This window comes from Labeo rohita, chromosome 11 (genome assembly GCF_022985175.1).
Source record: "Labeo rohita strain BAU-BD-2019 chromosome 11, IGBB_LRoh.1.0, whole genome shotgun sequence".
In the NCBI taxonomy this organism is placed as follows: Eukaryota; Metazoa; Chordata; class Actinopteri; order Cypriniformes; family Cyprinidae; genus Labeo; species Labeo rohita.
Genome location: NC_066879.1, coordinates 24,865,079 through 24,884,783, shown reverse-complemented (window position 1 = coordinate 24,884,783; position 19,705 = coordinate 24,865,079). Strand labels below are relative to the sequence as shown.

The following is a 19,705-nucleotide window of genomic DNA, read 5'->3' as shown; positions in this document are numbered from 1 at the left end:
CCAAATTAGATTGATTTCTGAAGGATAATGTGACAGACTGGAGTAATGATGCTGAAAAGCTTTGCTATCACTGGAATATGTTAACATTTTGAAATACATTAAAACAATAATATTTCACAATATTGCAGTTTTAATGATTTTTGATCAAACAAATGCAGTCTTGGTGAGCTTAGGAGGCTTCTTTAAAAAAGCATTTTAAAAATGCTCATGTATTTTGATTTATGTAATGTGTTAAAAATGTGCTAAAACTAAGATTAATAAATCTTAGAAGCAGTAGAAACTATAACTATATGTTAAACTGAACAGCTGGAAAGTTTTTAGACCAACACGGGTCATCTGATGTCATTATGTTCTGTAAACAAAAAAATATATATTTTGAGAAATGTGTCAGTGTTTTGTTTTGGGGGTAAATACTTGGGAAAATGGTAGTTACCACCACTTTAAAAGGTACCAAAACTGCAAACAGTAACAGTGTTAAACACTATTCAGTCTGCCGTTGGTTGACAAACAGACAGTATTGCCCAAACTCATGCCATTGGTAATGTCAACATTGTCAGGATGCTCAAAAAAGCCACTTTTAGGAAAATTTTATTCAACAAAAAGTCTGTCTAATAGTTGTCTAAAAGCTGGAAGATAGGATAAAAAAGTGTTTTAATGTCATAAAAAAAGACACACTTTACCTTTAACTAAGTTTTAGTATCCGAACTGAACCACGTGTTTCATGTTATTCCCTGCGAATCAGTCAGAGACCGGAGTTATGACGACAGTCGAACCCGATGCCAGCTTTCATTTTTCTTCTCTCTCTCTGGCCTCTCTCCGCCTGATATGTCACAGCTGCATTGGAAAGCCGTCCCACCGGCTACCCGGGAAACGGGACGAGGCGGTGAAGAACGGGATCAGCTGCCCCCCGTCCTCCCCTCTCTACTTTCTTCTCTCAACAAAAGCTCACTCCCACCCACAAACCCCTTCAAAAATTAACCGTTTGCTATTCTCCACTGTAACAAGTTAAACTGTAGCAACAAAAACTTGACACACGTCTTACCGTGGAGGTGGTGATGGTGGTTCTGCTGGTTGTTCTCCAGGCCGGCAGGGTTGCACGCCCCCAACTCGGCCAGTCTGCGGCTGGTGGCGGAGAGCTCGGAGCGCAAGTTGGTCACCTCCTGGCTGGCCGACTGGATGGCCCCATCGATCCGCTGAGCCAGCTGCTTGTTGTCCTCCATCATTTTCAGGATTTTGCCCTGAGAAGCAAATCCACAGAGAGGGGCATGGTGTCAAGGGCTCTGTCAGGGGGTAGAACAAGCCGCCGGTCCCCCTTTATCCCTCCTCGGCTGCCACAGTTTAGACCATGCATACAAAACCACGCTGGAGAAGAGGGAAAGAAAAATCCCAAGTCTGACTCCCCTCCTCCTTATCCCAGCAGAAAAGACCTAATCACTATCTGTCCTCTGTTAGTGTGTGATAGACAGCTGAGCGTGTGGTAGATTAAGAGAGAGACAGAGCGTGTGAAAGAAAGTAACGGACAAACGAAACAGCAGGTAGAGGAGTGAGAGAGAGTTCCCGCTGAAAAACCGCGCTCCCAGCAGCTGCTTCCAGAGAGAACACAGTGCATTGAGAGATGACATGCTCTCTTTTAAACGGAACGTACCATGTGCGCCAGATTTCTGGGGGAGAGAGGGAGGGAGCTAAAGTGCAATGTTTCTGAAACTCTGCGAACTGCAGGCTTTGCCTCGGAGAGCCTTTCCGATCGTATGAGTAAGTAACTGTTCTTATGTGGGTGAGGTGGAAAATAAATACGACTTTTCTGCACTTCCTTGATCCCTCGACAAACACTTGTCAAGCTGGATACATCTATTCTTTCGGACAAGCACGCTCCCACCCCTTTCCCTGTCTTTTCATTACATATTCATTCTTTTGTCCCTGGGAAGCGCTCCCCCACTCTTGAGGTTGCGGATGGGGGTGGAACGACTCAACTCGGAGGGAGAGGAACCCGGGCAGACCTCTGCGCTGGACACGAGGGACAGCTATTAGTCCGGCCCCCTGCACGCAGGAAGTGAAGGGAATTACACTGAAAGCAATCAATCTCCTCGCAGGGTCAAAAGTTTGGGACTGATTTTGAAAAGCCATCTAGTCTTCAGAAGCAGACCTAAAATGGTTTACCCTTTCCCAGAAGTCTTATGCAACAGACTGAAAAGTCTTATGTCCTTTAGGTATGGGAATCAAAGAAGCTCCTATGCTGTTCAGTGTGATGCTGGTCTGTTACCTTTTGATGAGCTTTGAAGTCATCTATAACCTTAAACGCCCTATCATCTATCCTAAATATTTCACCTTTTGAACAGGAGGTGAGGGAACCATCAATTCAGGCATTTTTTTTTAAATGTACAAATAAATAAATAAATAAAAATAAAATAAAATAAATAGATAAATAAAATTATTTGTAAAAAAAAAAAATTATAATACATTTAATAAAATGTAAGCTTTTTTTTGTCCAAAATGAGATTGCATTCAAAGTCTACATTAAATCAATTCATGCATTAACTGGGGAAAATAATAATAATAATAATAATAATAATAATAATAATAATAATAATAATAATAATGATAATAATAATAATAATAATAATAATAATAATAATAATAATAATAATATGTATGCATTTCAGTAGTTTATATTATATCAATTCATGCATTATTAAATAAAATAAAATGTAAAATTAAATTACATTAAATTAAATATAAGCTTTTATCCAAAATGACTTGCATTTAAAGTCTACATTGTATCAATTCTGCTTTAACTGGGGTAAAATAATAATAATAATAATAATAATAATAAAATGTATACAACAGGCAGATTTTTCAGCTGTTTACATTATATCAATTCATGCATTAATAAAAAAAAAATATATATAAAGATATATATTAAATGAAATAAAATGTAAAATTAAATTAAATAAAATGTAAGCTTTTATCCAAAATGACTTACATTGCATTTAAAGTCTACATTGTATCAATTCATGTATTAACTAGGGTAAAATAATAATAAATTAAAATAAAATAAAATAATAATAAAAATAATAACAATAAAATGTATGCATTAGGCAGATTTTTCAACTGTTTACATTATATCAATTCACGCATTAATAGTAAAAAAAAATTATATAAAGATATATATTAAATAAAATAAAATGTAAAATGAAATTAAATAAAATGTAAGCTTTTATCCAAAATGACTTACAATGCATTTAACGTCTACATTGTATCAATTCATGCATTAACAAGGGTAAAATAATAATAATAAAAAAATAAATGAAATCTATGCATTAGGCAGATTTTTCAGCTGTTTATATTATATTAATTCATGCATTAATAAAATAAATAAATAAATATAAAGTTATATATTAAATAAAATACACTGTAAAATTAAATTAAATAAAATGTAAGCTTTTATCCAAAATGACTTACATTGCATTTAAAGTCTACACTGTATCAATGAGGTAGAATAATAATAAAATAATAATAATCAAAAATTATGCATTAGGCAGATATTCTAACTGTTTATATATATAGTACTATAATATTGTATCAATTCATGCATGAATATTTTTTATTATTCATATATATATAAAAGCTTTTATACAAAATGACTTACATTGCATTCAAAGTCTACATTATATCAATTCATGCATTAACTGGGGTAAAATAATAATAGCAGAATTATTTATTTATTTATTGTTTTCATTTGGCAGATGCTTTTATCCTAACTGAGTTACATTGCATTCCAGATCTTCTTTAAATCAAGTTATGTATTAACTACAAAATTACAAATTACAAATAATAATAATAAAATGTAAAATCAATTCATGCATTTGGCACCCAAAACACTGCATTTAAGGTACACATTTTATTGACTCATGCATTACCTTGGGGAAAAAAGTAACAAAACAAAATAATAGGAAAATAAAATAAATTCTATCCAATAAAATGCCAGCCTTTGATTAGCAATAGCAGGGTCGATTCATGATGTAAACCCATTGGCTATACTGACATGTGCTCATTAATCTGTTTCATGGGTTTTTAATTTTGGGTCTTTTAAACTGAAAAGAGCCAATCTAAATGAATGCCCGCATTACCTATTTGAGAAAAGCATAAAGAAGAAACATCAAAGCTTTATTCGAGAGTATACTCATTAAATGAAGACTAAACGCAAGTGCGGGGACAAACAGAAACTTGACTGGAGTGTGCACATTTTAAGTCAACTGGATTGACTGCCAATCATCTATTTTGAATCAAGGGTGGCAGAACATAGTTCTAGGCGAATTTAACCCCTGCTTATGACAATAATCAACACCAGCTCTTTTCGGAGCGGCTTTGACATTCCCCAAGCAAAACATTGGCTGAAAATGAGCAAAATCACTCAATTCCTAGAGCAAATTGATGGGGTGTGAGCGAGAGAGGCAAATCTGGTGAACCATCACACCAAAAACAACGAACACCTATCATTTCACGGCTCTAACTGAGTAACATCCTCATTGGTATTCACACGAAGCGATGCCAGAAATGAATGGGACACAACAGAGGAATCCACACTAAAAAACAAGCATAAAATTTGACAGTTTATCACAACAAACTAAGTTTTTACTGTCTGGATTTTCATCTGCATCCATCTCGTTCATGATTGAGAGATGGCTCAAATGTTACGCTATAAAAGAGAGAAGGTCGCAAAGTTTTTAGAAGGTTCCAAACTGATTTATTTCCATCAGAAATGAGCTGGAAAGAGCAGCACATCTGCTGTGCTAACACCATTCATGCTGAGATTCAGAATGCAGCTGAAAAAGGCAGTGAGGCAGAGCTTTGTTTTCAAATCCCAGCCCCGAAACCACTATAGTCACTCAAAAGAAAAGAGAGAGTGAGTTAGAAAGAGAACGAGAAGGAGTGGTGGAGAGAGAAAGAAAAAGAAACATGTTTGGAAAAAAATATTCATATTCTGTGGCTTTTCCATTCTGCGCAAGACAGAGAAACGATCTCAGTCGTATTAAAAGGCACCTCTATTGACTGGAACACACCAGGCCACACAAAGGACCCGGAGTGAACAATGCTGAATGTCAGTGGGAAAAGACAAAGGGCAGGAACTGGACAGCTAACAGTTGTTACATGGCTTTTACAACAAGGCCTTTCCCCAGGCTTTGCTGTTGTCACCTGCCTTTTGCCAAGAATATGCACAGGCTGCTTGCCAAACGGAGTCAGCTCTGCACTTTCATGCTGCCTTAAATTCTTTAAGAAAATGCTTGGAACTGGCAGAGCTAAGATGTTTCATTCACAAATTTGCTACACATTTTTGCATCGGGTTTATCAACGTCAGTGGAAAGGACATCTGCTAACAAGACATAACATGACAGCTCTGATTGGCTAGAGAACACAATCACTAACTTTTCATTTTAAGATATACTTAGGTGTGATATATGAAAAATATGTATAATATACAAAGTTTGGGTCCAGTAAGATTTTTTATATAAATGAATCAAGGATGCATCAAATTGAGCAAAAGGAGACGTCCACTTCCAAAACAAAGATTCACATATAATGTACTCACCCCATTGTCATCCAAGATGTTCATGTCTTTCTTTCTTCAGTCGTAAAGAAATTATGTTTTCTGAGGAAAACATTTCAGCATTTTTCTCCATATAATGGACTGATATGGTGCCCAGATTCTGAACTTCCAAAATGCAGTTTAAATGTGGCTTCAAACGATCCTTAAATTCGGTTGTAAGCGATCCCAGCCAAGGAAGAAGGGTCTTATCTAGAGTAGCGATTGGTTCATTTCATAAAATAATACAATTTATATACTTTTTAATGTCAAACGCTCATCTTGTCTTACTCTGCCTGGACTGTTTTTTTCTGGTTCATGACAGTTAGGGTATGTCGAAAAACTCCCATCTCATGGTCTCCCTCAACTTCGAAATCGCCCTATATCGCTGTTTTACCTTTTTTGTTAAGGGGGTTTGATCATCTTTCACTTTGCAAAGACTGGGTCAGTACTTCTGCAGTGATGTAGGATGATTTTGTAATTATTTTTGAAACTGAGGGAGAAAATACGATCAGAGTTTTCGACATACCCTAACTGTCTTGAGTCAGAATACACAGAGTTCAGGGAGAGAAAGGCAAGACAAGCGTTTGAGATTAAAAAGTATTTAAATTGTATTTTGTTAATGAATATAACCGATACTCTAGATAAGACCCTTCCTTTGGTTGGGATCATTTACAACCTCATTTGGGATCGTTTGAAGCCGCATTTAAACTGCATTTTGAAAGTTCAAAATCGGGGCACCATATCAGTCCACTATGTGGAGAAAAATGCTGAAATGTTTTCGTCAAAAAACAATTTCTTCACGACTGAGGAAAGAAAGACATGAACATCCTGGATGACAAGGGGGTCAGTACATTACATGTGAATCTTTGTTTTGGAAGTGGACTTCTCCTTTAAAAAATGTCCATTTTAAATAAATGCTGTTCTTTTGAACTTTCTATTCATCGTAAAATTCTGAAAAATCCTTACAGTTTCCACAAAATTATTAGACAACACTACTGTTTTTCAAATTGATGATAACAACAAAATAAATGTTTTTGAGCACCAAATCAGCATCTTTGCCTTCACAGGAAAAAAATTACATTGTAAAATACATTCGGATATGTATATATTTTTGATCAAATAAATGCAGCCTTGAAGTAGGCTATACTTAGTATGATATAAATGTATTTGAAATACAGTTGAAATCAAATGTTTACATACACCCTGCAGAATCTGCAAAATGTTAATTATTTTAATAACAAAATGCATGTTATTTTTTATTTAGTACTGACTTAAATAAGATATTTCACACAAGAGACATTTACATATAGTCCACAGGAGAAAATTTTTAAAAATGACCCTGTTTGAAAGCTCACATATGCTTGATTATTTATACTGTGTTATTACCTGAATGATCCACAGCTGTGTGTTTGTGTGTGTGTTTTTTAGTGATTGTTGTTCATGAGTCCCTTATTTGTGCAGAACAGTTAAACCACCTTCTGCTCTTCAGAAAAAATTCTTCACGTCCCACAAATTGTTTGGTTTTTTTTTGCATTTTTGTGTATTTGAACCCTTCCAAACAATGACTGTATGATTTTGAGATCCATCTTTTTACACTGAGGGACTCTTTTTAGGACAACTGAGGGACTCATATGCAACTATTACAGAAAGTTCAAACACTCACTGATGTTTCAGAAGGAAAAACGATGCATTAAGGGGTGTAAACTTTTGAACAGAATGAAGATTTTTTTGCCTAAATATTTTTTTTTTATTTAATATTGAAGCTACAGAAGATGCTTACATATTTTCCAGAAGACAAAATAAGTTCAATTTACCCTGATCTTCAAATTCCAAAAGTTTTCACTGTGTTTTCTTCTGAAGCATCAGTGAGCATTTGAACCTTCTGTAATAGTTGCGTATGAGTCCCTCAGTTGTCCTCAGTGTGAAAAGATGGATTTCACACAGTCATTGCTGTATAGAGTTCAAATACAAAATGCTGAAAAACCAAACAATTTGTGGGACCTAAAGGATTTTTCATATACCACCATTGCGCTACGGGCATCCCGAGTTCGAATTCCGGCTCAAGGACATTTCCTGATCCCACCCCCCATTTGCTGTCATTTAATAAACATGTAAATTAAACACTAGTCAGTAATAACACTAAAGACATCACTGAACAGAAAGAGATGGAAAAAGACCCATGTGAAAATCTCAGCACAGAGCTCCAGCTTTAACAGACATTACAACATATATTTATGAGACTGGACTCCCGAAGAATTGACACCCGTGAGTATCATAAAGGATGAGAGCGTTCACAGGAATATCCACATGGCTCTGAGAGTCATTAGTGCAGCCGTTCAGCTAGACTCTAGTTGGGTGAACGCTGAGTGTGAGCAGTACAAGCTACATACTGGATATTGGATAAGTTCAAAGAACAAGGGCTATATATGCCTTTACAAATGCTTCTGAAAGTCAGTGTGAAGGCAATTCAGAGAGTTGTTTCTAAACATTGTAAATGTTAAAAAAATATTGCTGAAATCCACTCAATCAGGAGTTACTGTCATTACCGTTAGTTACTACAGCCTACAGTTTGCTAGCTAGCTATGCCCTTGGTCATGTAAACGCGTATTACCTGCTTGCGATAATTTACAAAACAGCTCAGTCTCCTTTAGCAGTTGAGAGAGGCGGCAGCTTTCCTGCGAGTGGCTGTGGTTTCCGCGTCCCACAGAGAATACTGCTTATTTGTTCAAGATTTTGATAACTTATTTTATTTACTTGCTGTTTTTTTATCATTCAAATTTGGCTGGGTGGTTAATAACTCTTGTGTTTCTCTGGTGTGACATAGAACTCAGAACACATATTTAATATGTATAAATCTTTTACCTTCCACATTATCACCTATTTTCTCCACACTCCATTTCTCTCAATACTTGAAATGTTATTAGCCAAATGTGTAAATGACAGTGTGTTCTGCATGTATACGTCATTTCATACATAATTCAGTGATAATTAATTTCACAGTTCAACAACATGACTTTACTTTTTATAAATGTCCCATCTGGATTTATAAAGTAAACAATAATAAACAGATAAATCAGTTAAGAAGATTTTTCACCATCATTTTAGTTCTATATAAGGCTAAATACACGTTTTGCTACAGGATTGCTGTGTAAAAAGTTGTAATAGCTTGAAGTTTGAAAGTTGAGATTGATTATAGATGCTTCCAACTGCTGAAAAAAAAAACAAAAAAAAAAAAAAAAAAACAACAGAACCATCACATAAAATTCTAATGGTTTTTACTACAAATACCATTACAAACATTACAAACCATCAACTTTTATCCATTAAAATTATTAAAAAATGGTTTGTAGTGTGTTTTGGCACATATTCCATTAGGATTTATTGGTTTTAAAAAGCCACCAATAGAACATGACCAATTACCAGCAGAGACCAATAGGGCCCATTACAGTTTCCATTAAAATCAATACAAGTCCCATTATAACCAGTAAATCTATTACAAATTTTGTGATGCTGTCTATTGTTTTTTTTCAGCAGGGGATTAGCATGTTGTTACCATGTTGAAAGCATGATTAGCATCTTTCTAGCATCATTAGCATGTTGTTAGCATGTTTCAAACATTTATAACATGTTGCTATCATGTTTCTAGTATAATTAGCATGTTGATAGCATGTTTTTAACTTTATTAACTTGTTGCTTCAATGCTTCTAGCATGATTAACATATTGCTAGCATGACTGACATGTTTTTAAACATAATTAACATGTTATTTGTTGTTAGCATGTTGTTAGCATGATTAGCATGTTGCTACCATGTTTTTAGCGTGATGAGCATATTGTTAACGTTGTTAACTTGATTAGGATGTTGCTAGCATGTTTTAGCATGGTTAGCATGCTGTTAGCATGGTTAGCATGTTTCTAGATAATCAGCATGTCTTTAACATCAATAACATGTTATTTGTTGTTAGCATTTTGCTAGCATGATTAACAAGTTGCTAGCATGATTTAAGATGTTGAAAACATATGCTGGTAGGTATGTTTTGATGCTGGGATGCTGGTTAGATATGTTTTGGTGCTGGTTTAAGCTGGTCCTTTGCTGGTCCTTTGCTGGTTCATGCTGGTCCTTGACCAGCAACATGACCAGCATAAACCAGCAAAGGACCAGCATAAACCAGCAAAGGACCAGGAAAAAACAGCAAAGGACCAGCAAAAACCAGCAAAGGACCAGCATAAAACAGCAAAAGACCAGCATAAACCAGCAAAGGACCAGCAAAAACTAGCAAAGGACCAGCATAAATCAGCAAAGGACCAGCATAAACCAGCAAAGGACCAGCAAAAACTAGCAAAGGACCAGCATAAACCAGCTAAGGACCAGCAAAAACCAGCAAAGGACCAGCATAAACCAGCAAAGGACCAGCATAAACCAGCAAAGGACCATCTTAAACCAGCATCAAAACATACCTAACCAGCATATGCTGTTTTTTTCACCAGGGAGATTAGGTAAATATGTTCACTAAATAATAATCATACTAAAATATACAATTTTCTCAGATAACGTGTTAACACCGGCAGCCTTAAAACCTCAAAAAGATTTAAAAATACAAATAAAAATACATAAAAACCTAAACTAAACTAAATAATAGAGTGAAAGCTAAGTTGAAAGGACAGACTAAGCTAACTCATTAAAAAAACTATAATAACCTGGCATCAGGTGATTATTCAGTGTTGGCACATCCACTGACAGGACCCAGCCGCATTTCCTCTCATGGGGCGTCTGCTTCTCTATTGAAAAACTTTCCAAATAGTTGTTATTTGTTCGTTCATTTGGTTGCAGCCGTAAATAGCATGTGATTAAGCAAGTGCCCTTAAAACAAGGTATTGATAAACAGCCATGACAAGAGGCTGGTCTGGTTAATTGAATATCGACTCGTGCCAGGTAAACTGGAACATTTGCTGTTTTGCTCTCAAAGAGAACAAGGGAGTTTGGTGAGCACAGCCAACTTTTTATGAGGCTCTTATCAGGGTGCTGTGTGAAAATCCTTCGACTGCCAACTCTGTTTCCTCACATGTGTCAGTGTGTGTATGAGGGGGCGTGGGAGGGCTGAGTACAGAGAGATCATGGGCATGTGTGAGGTCAAGGGCTCTTCCCACAGACTCTTACAACACTGAATCCATGCACTAGCACTGTGTCAAAAACCACAGGAAAGAGCAGTATCATTTCCTGAGTAGGACTTGAGCTTGCTGATGAAGAACAGGCTGAGTCAGTGTACTTTCCTCACTTTTCCTACAGGGTGGGTGTCCGGATGATGAAGATTTGTTGTTTTTGGGAGATAGAGGAAATTATATGAATGAACGATACCAATGACCTTTTAAAAAACTCATATACTGTATACTGATGGGTAGTTGACATGAAAGCTTTTTTCCCCAACATAATGTCTTGCCATTTTTAAAGTGTTCTGCAGTGTAACAATTTTCAAACGGATGAAGAAGTGTGAAAGAATAAGCAAAATGCTGTTTAAAATAAGTAGATGTGGTACAAAACCTCACATCACAGGACGTCAACTTCCCAAAAGTATTTCATATGATATTCATCATGATATTAAACAGTACCATTTACAAGTTTGGTGTCGGCAAGTCAGGTTTTTTTTTTTTTTTAAATGTTTTTGAAATAAGTCTTTTATGCTCACCAAGGCTGCATTTGATACAGTAATAACAGTAATATTGTCAAATATTATTACAATTAAAAATATCTGCTTCCATTTAAATATATTTGTAAATGTCATTTGTTCTTATAAACAGCAAAGCTGAGTTTTCAGCATCACATGATCCATCAGAAATCATTTCACTAATAACAGTAATATGTTAATTTGGTGCTCAAGAAACATTTATTATTATTAATGTTGAAACAGCTGTGCTGTTTACATTTTTTATGGAATCCATGACACAACTCAAAAGAATGGCATTTGTTTAAAAAAGAAATCATTTGTAACAATGTAAAATTTTTACTGTCACTTTTGATCAATTCAATGCATCCTTGATATTTTTTTATCCATAATTTTCAAATGTAGTGTAACTATATTATATGGTACGACAGTGTTTTAGTGCAATGTTTAAAAAAAAATCTACAATTAATTATTAAAGTCAAAATGATGAGAATAAAGTTGAAATGTTCAGAGAATGAAGTTGAAAGGTTTTGATAATTAAGTCGTAGCAATTGTTACGAGAATTAAATTGTAGCAATTAAAGTTATAATATTTTTAGAGCATTACCTGCCACATTAAAGAGCGTGAAAAGCACATTATTATAATAGATATATTGTTTGTATTTCACTATAAAACTGACATTTGAAAGCTGAGACTTTGGAATATCTCCCAGTGCTCCCAATCTGAGCCATGTGCATGCGCAATAGGCTAGAGAATATACTCTCAAAATATTATAACTTTAATCTTGTAATTGCTACGAATTCTCGTAATTTTGACTTTACTCTCGAAATACTTTGACCTTATTCTCGAAATACTTGAATTACGAATTTAATCTGATAATCTTCGATTTTTTTCTTTTTTTTTTAATGTGCCACTAAAACGGCGTCGTAATATGGAACCTAATTTAACAAATAAAAAACAATTTATGTGTTTCAACTGAGACTTTATATCTCACAATTGCAATTTCTTTCCTTGTAACTGAGATTTTACATCTCACAATAGCATTTTTTCCTTGGAACTGAGACTTTATTTCTCACAGTGTGACACTGTGTTTCTTATTTCACACTTTACCTCAGAATTACCTTGGTGAAAATGGGTTTCCATATATCTATACATTATACCAGCAAAAAAAGAGTACATTTTACATAGAATTGTGCACAGAAATGTGTGAGAAGTCTGTAAATTCAGCTCATTAAATATCCGTGAAAGTCTCATCTACAGATATTTCACAGTAATCAGGAGAAGAATTCACCAGCACACTTGTACTAAAATGTGCTTTCAAAACGTTTCTGGCAACTAGATCTCTGAAATTGCAAGTTGTGCAGCCAATCACTCATATAAGAATGGCAGTCACTTAAACTGTAATTACAGAGACACATTCCCTCCTCACGCAGAAGAAACACTGTGTGTTCTCTGCTCAGTTCATTTAATAAAATGAACAGCAACCTCTAAATATTAAGGATAGTACATTGTGGGAGAGTATGTAAATGTCATAACTGGGCAGATGAGAGTGACTGGCAGAACGCTGCGGTTGGCCTTTGGTTTGGTGGCCCAAGCACTGTGAGGGACAGAGGGGCATTGACGCAGAGCAGCGCCAGGGGCGGCAGACGGAAGCCAGCCGCTATTCTTCATCTCTTATTGGGCTGAATGAATGCGCTGACTCCTAAAATAACAAATATAGAACAATGACAGAGCCCGAGGGGCTGGCACAGCCCTGTCACAGCCCCCTCTTCTGCCACTTATCAGTCAAACTAGTTGCTACATCCATCGTTATTAACAGGCAGCAACAGGGCAAGATCTGGTCTCCAAAGAACTACGGTGAAAGCTACAAAGATGTGTAAATTATAAGAGAACAATGTCAGAGAGTTAAGGTGCAAATAATTAGGCCCAAACCCAGTCGAGCGTACACCTCCCAGCACACCACGTGCACAGCCTCACAGGGAAAGAAACATGCTGTTTCTCATTAAACCGCTGCTGCTCTGCTGCTGGTATAACCGTTAACACTCCACATCACCATGGAAATAAACAAGTTCATCTCCCGGGCAACAAAAAGAGAAACATATTAACTTGTATAATAAATGGAATTTAAGAACATTAAGAACAATGATCTTTGCACTACAGTCAAATGTATAGCAATTTTCCTGGTCTAAGCTAGTGCTGGTCTAACTGGTTTACAATTATAGCAAAGGTGTTCACCAGCAAAACCAGTTGGTGAAACTGACATGACCTTCCTACTTAAGTTAGAGACCTGGCAAGAATATCATGCCCACATTGCACACAAACTGGCAAGTGCTAGCAGAAAACTGCCAGTTCCAAACCTTATGCAACCTCAGGGTACTGCCAGATTAGCGGCCTCAAATGTAAAGTTTACTCACCAATGTTGCAAATTTTGTACTTAGAACTCCTTCTCTATCAACCATCATATATAGATATAGATATATATATAGAGAGAAAGAGAGAGAGAGAGAGATACATACACAGTTGACATACTATTTACATACACTTGATTCTTAGTACTGTGTTGTTACCTGAATGTTCCACAGTTGCTTTTTTTAAGCTTTTTTCATGAGTCCCTTGTTTGTCCTGAACAGTCAAACTGCCTGCTATTTTTCAGCATTTTTGTGTATTTGAACCCTTTCCAACAATGACTGTATGATTTTGAGATCCATATTTTCACACTGAGGACAACTGAGGGACTCGTATGCAACCATTACAGAAGTCTCAAATGCTTACTGATGCTTCAGAAGAAAAAAACAACGCATTAGGAGCCGGGGGTGTAAACTTTTGAACAGAATGAAGGTGTGTACATTTTTCTTATTTTGCCTAAATATTGTATATTTTTTTTACATTTAGTATTAGTTCTGCCCCTCAGAAGCTACAAATAATACTTACATGTCTCCTAAAAGACAAAATAAGTTACATTTACCTTGATCTTCAAATTCAAAAAGTTTTCACCCCCCCAGCTTTTAATGCATTGTTTTTCCTTCTGGAGCAAGTAAAGGGAAAGCGTTCAAACACACAAGAATGCTGAAAACCAAAGAATTAGTGGGATCTGGAGGATTTTTCTGAAGAACAGCAAGCAGTTTAACTGTTCAGGACAAACAAGAAACTTATAAACAACTGTCAAAAAAAACAACAACAAAAAAACAGCTGTGGATCATTCAGGTAGCAACACAGTATAAAGAATAAAGCATATGTAAACTTTTGAACGGGTTCATTTTAATAAATTCATTTATTATTAATATTTTCTCTTGTGGACTATATGTAAACATCTCTTATTCAGGTCAGTACTAAATAAAAAATAACATGCATTTTGTAGGATCCCTCTTATTTGGCAAAACATTTTGCAGATTCTGCAAAATATTCTATATATATTCTATATTATTATACTATTAATCAAATAGTCCTGAAACTTTCAGAATGCAGAACAACATTAATAGTAATAAGAAATGTTTCTTGAGCACTAAATTAAAGTATATTAAGTATATATAAAATATATTTTAATGTATATAAGAATGATTTCTGAATGGTCATGTGACACTGAAGACTTGAGTAATGGCTTCTGAAAATTCAGCTTTGCTATCAAAAGAATAAATTACATTTTAAAATATATTAAAACAGAAAACAATTATTTAAAACTGTAATTATTTCACACAAAACAGTATTTTAAAATTTTGATTAGTTAGTCTGTATCCATTTCTGCTATTTTGATTGGTGTATTCTCTCTAGCCAGTTGTGGACAGTCAATGCTGTGCATTTTATTTAAATACACTGTAAAAATGAGTGTAATTTTAACTGTAAAAATGCTAAACTGCTAATAAACACAACAAAAACTGTTAATAGATTAACAGGAAGTTCCCGTAGTATATACAGGGAAAAACTGTAAAAGATCTAACCAGACATTACATTTCATGTCATTTTACAGTAAAATGCTGTTTATTGTACAGTAAAAAAAAAAAGAACAAATCAACGCATAATTTACAGTCAAAAAATGAAAACTGATATTCCCCGAATTGCCTACACGACAACATCACATTTGAAAATATTTTGATTAAAAAAATCATGTTTCTTTCTAATTTGCTCACAACATTTATTAACGCATACTTAAAAGAAGGCAATAAGAGGTTGGTATCGAAATTATATGGATATATACAAACTACTAAAAAACATATGTCAAATTATGTAAAAAGAATCAGACTCTCAAATAACAGAGGAAGACCGGACAGATATATGTGTTACACAGGCAAATACAACAAACTCGAGACTCTAGCGGGTGTTTGGATGGAAGAATTTAATACGACTCTTTATAACTCCCAAATTAACAGCAATACGCACAGGTGATCAGAGTCTGGGCCTTTGTTAGAGGCAACGTGGAAACTCAGTGGCTAGTCATTTCCATATTTTTTGGGCATGTTCAAAAATACAACCCTACTGGCATGAAGTGGCAGCTGAAATTGGGAAAATATTAGGGGAGGAGTTGGATTTTTCATTCATTACACTGTATGTAGGAAAAATCCCTAAAACAGTTCCAGGCAGTGATAAGTACTTAAAAATACTTTTAGCAAGCAGTCGAAAAGCCATAACACGTAAATGGTTTCAGGCTGAACCTCCAACAAGAGACCAGTGGTTGGGATTTGTAAACGAAATCTATTGTATGAAGAGACTTACATTTACTGTTAGACGTTTTAAGTATTGGGATAAATGGATTGTGTACACATACCATTGATACTGTACTCTAAAGAATGTATGGAAATTGTAGTGTCTTGACTTTGTAATGCCCATGATGACCCTTTGTTCTTTGTCCAATAAAAATAAAAGTAAAAAAAAATAATTTGTTATCAGTTATGTGCATTAGTGTTTTATGCTATTTTCTGCTGTTTAATGAACGTTTATTGCATTATTTAAGTGTTACGTGGATGCACCTTCTGTATATAAGAAAATACTTCAGCTTGTAGGAAAATTACTTGTGATGAACTTAGATTCTTCATGTGGCTTATCATTCAGATTTTCTTGTTTGCAAATTACAGTTTTATACAGTAAATTTACAGTTTGTTCTGTAAATGTGTTTACAGTTTTTCTGTATTTTCCTACAAAATTATTCTGGCAACCACAGGTGCCAAAATTATTTTGTAAAAGCTACCGAATGTTTTTTTTTTACAGTGTATCTTTTTCCCATGACAATCCATTCTTGTTATCACAATCATTTCAGATAATGGTACCTAAATGGGGCTAAATCAACTGTAGTTGATCGATTTTCATGTCATTTGTCTATGTGAGTATTGTCTAAAATGAGCTGCAAGGACCAGACATTATGCAAGAAGTCTAAAGTTTGGCTAGGCAATAATATTGAGGCATGGCACACCAGCAACCAAAACACATTTGCTGGTGATAAGTTCTGCTGATCTTTTCAGCAGGGAGCTGATCCATATCACAAGCAAACAACATCACAAACCCATTGACGCGTTGAATGTAGCCGCTATGTCCTAGCAAAGCAACTTCAGCTTAAACACAGATAAACCCAGCGTAAATGAAGCCAGGCTATGTTGACTTAGATAAGAACTGGGAGTCTGACAGCATGATAACAATCCATACCTCCCCAAAGCCCATCCAACAGAACCATCCGCTCCCACGTTCAACTCCAGTGCTAGTTCCCACTTCCACCAGCATTCTAGATAGGAGCCTAATACCCTCACACAGCGGCACGATTCCTCCATTCCCTGATAACACGCGCTCCGAGTCGCGGTGCTGAGATGCTGAGGGGCTCTGATGGGGATTACGATAAGACTTGGCTGGGAGGTTTTGGAAAGGAGTGACAAGAAAGAAATGTTTTCTGTACCTTAAACCTGCTGGCTAGCTTGACTTTGAAGGGGCCAAGCCATTAAATCAAGAGCGAAGCCATGTCAAAACACTAAAATGTTTAGAAATGCAGACAGGAATTTTCTGCCAGAGGACACAAGCTGAGATTTGTGGCACGGCACTTAAATATAATCAGAAGACGGCCGGGATTTAGCCGGAGATGAAATGCAGGTGACTGGTACATTATAATGACGCTATAGTGGCGAGGGAGATTTAAAGATGACGGACTCGCCTGGCATTATCCTCTCACTGTCAGGTCTAAGCAAGAAGAGACAGCTATTACTGCCACTGCTGTGAGTAATTGCCCTTTTCTGACAGACGCTTAAACAAGCAGGTCTCAACGCTCTTATTTGGTTCGTTCTTAACAGACAAAAAGTTTTTTAAACAAAGAGTGAATGGATTGAAAAGGATGGGCTTTCAAAACTTTTAATACTGTTGCTTGCGGGCAGTGCGAGCATGAATAAAACTCATTTATAGTTCAAAATCTGTTTGATTTCTTGTTTGCCCTGTGGCCGCTGAGACATTCAGAAATTTGAATAATGTGATTTTGATTATGAAGTGATGAGATTGTTTTGCAAGCGGCGGCAGCGAACAGGGCATGAATGGAATGTGCGTGTTCAAGGGGGTTTGTGGGTAATGATTTAGAGAAATGAGAACGCTCATGTTCCCCATTGCAATGATGATCTAATCATTACCTCGGAAAAGTATTGCTTTTCCGATTTAAGCACGTGAATAAATAGCCCCATTACCGCTCACTTGTGCTCACAGCAAACGACGCGTGCGAAAAGATCAATGAGTTGAAAGGGCTGGAGTGCGTGACATGTGACGACTGCGAGGACTGCATTAGGACAGAGTTCATAGAAAAGGAAAATTGAGTTTGATACAGTTAAACTAGATTTGCATTTCCTAGAGGAAATGTCATTGCTTGCAGGGCAGAAAGAATTGTGTTATAGTTTTAGGTAACTCAGGCTTGTGGCTTCAATTCTGTGTAAATTAAATGCTGCACTAGATTCTACTGTCATGACACTCGGTGGACTTGTTTTTGGTCAGGTGAGAAAAACATCAACATACGACAGCCTATGTATAAAAAGATGTATAAAATAATAAAACTACAATTCACTACACAAATAGATGCGCAAGAGAAGACCAACCAGTTGCCATTGCATAAATATTACATTACAGTTTTTCTCAGTCGCTTTGGTGCATTTCTCACAACACTATTTACATTTGCACAACATTTACTTCAACCTCCACAACATTTAGTCATTTGTGCACATCATAGTAGCAGTTTCTCATTCTTTCCAACAAATTGCAAATGCTTTTGGACATGCATCAATTGCTTTCATACAACTCTCTGCTGTTTTATAACATTATCATTTGCTTATGTCATGTCAGTCAAAATTAACTAAACTTGTGAATGCTGAATAGTCATTCCATATAAAACTAATAGTCCTCATTTCATTGCTTGAGTCATTACATACAAAAATGTTGAACTAGTTGTCAAAATCTGTCAAGCAAATTTTATAAAAAATTTTAAATCTTTTTTTTCCTGAAAATGTCTTCTAAATTGAACAATTTCTGCAAATGTGCATGAATGATTTACATACCTATATGTTGTAGGTTCAGTTCCAATATGTACTGAAATATTGTTTACAATTGTGCACAGCTCTACCCAAAGGGAGTTTATGTTTGTTGTAAATAAGGGTGTATTTATTCGTTTGCACAATGCTTTGAATAAATTAGAATTGCAAAGAGCATATGCAGTAAAAATGTGAAACATACATATTCAGTGTCTTGTACTCAGATACCTCACTAAATACAGTAATGTCTAGCTTTACTGTAGTTTTCAAATGGCTGTGCAAATAGTATATAGTGCTGTCTTGAGCATTTTCAGGAAGTGTCACCAAAATCTGACTTTTTTGCATTGGAAAAAATTTACAGAGTAAACTGTCATAATGAAAACATGACAAAGCCATTTGACTATCTTGTTCATAAACAATGGTGTCAGGACTTTTCATCTTGATGACACTGACACTTTCATTGACATGAATACTTGCTTTTGAGGAATGAGCTATCCATTTTGAGCAAGTGACACGCTTTTGCAGGTTATCAACTAGGTTTTGCAGTTTGTACTAATTGTTTTGAGAAATGCATTAACTGTTGTGCAAATGTAAATAGTGTTGTGAGAAATGCACCAAAGCGACTGAGAAAAACTGTAAGCCCCAAATAGAAAATGTAACATCAGGGTTGTGCGCTATTCAGAACTGAAATGAGAATGTCCTTCAAAGAATGCAGACTTGAAATTGTATATAAGGAAGTTAATTGGAATTTTTAATACTTACAATTTTTTTGTAATTCCAAAATATAAACGGAATGGGATAGGATGGCATGGATGGTTTGATACAGTAGAATGAGATAGATGGATAGATAGATAGACAGATAGATGGATAGATAGATAGATAGATAGATAGATAGATAGATAGATAGATAGATAGATAGATAGATAGATACTACGATATAGAAAGAGAATGATAGAACGATAGAACGATAGATAGATAGATAGACAGA

The 19,705-nt window shown here is 35.6% G+C and overlaps 1 protein-coding gene across 5 annotated transcripts in view; it reads right to left on the bottom strand.

The window, feature by feature from the left end:
* Nucleotides 1-19,705, bottom strand: part of kaznb (kazrin, periplakin interacting protein b) — a 211,314-nt gene that overhangs the window by 114,542 nt on the left and 77,067 nt on the right. For 3 of the 5 annotated variants that reach the window (XR_007828697.1, XM_051122503.1, XM_051122507.1), the window contains exon 4: nucleotides 1,043-1,238. Coding sequence is in view for 3 of the 5 variants with exons in the window: in XM_051122503.1 (XP_050978460.1) it covers nucleotides 1,043-1,238 (196 nt within the window). In the remaining 2 variants the exon portion in view is untranslated. Of the gene's footprint in view, nucleotides 1-680; nucleotides 820-1,042; nucleotides 1,615-19,705 lie in introns of those variants that run through there. The other 2 variants (XM_051122504.1, XM_051122505.1) reach the window with 2 other exon arrangements.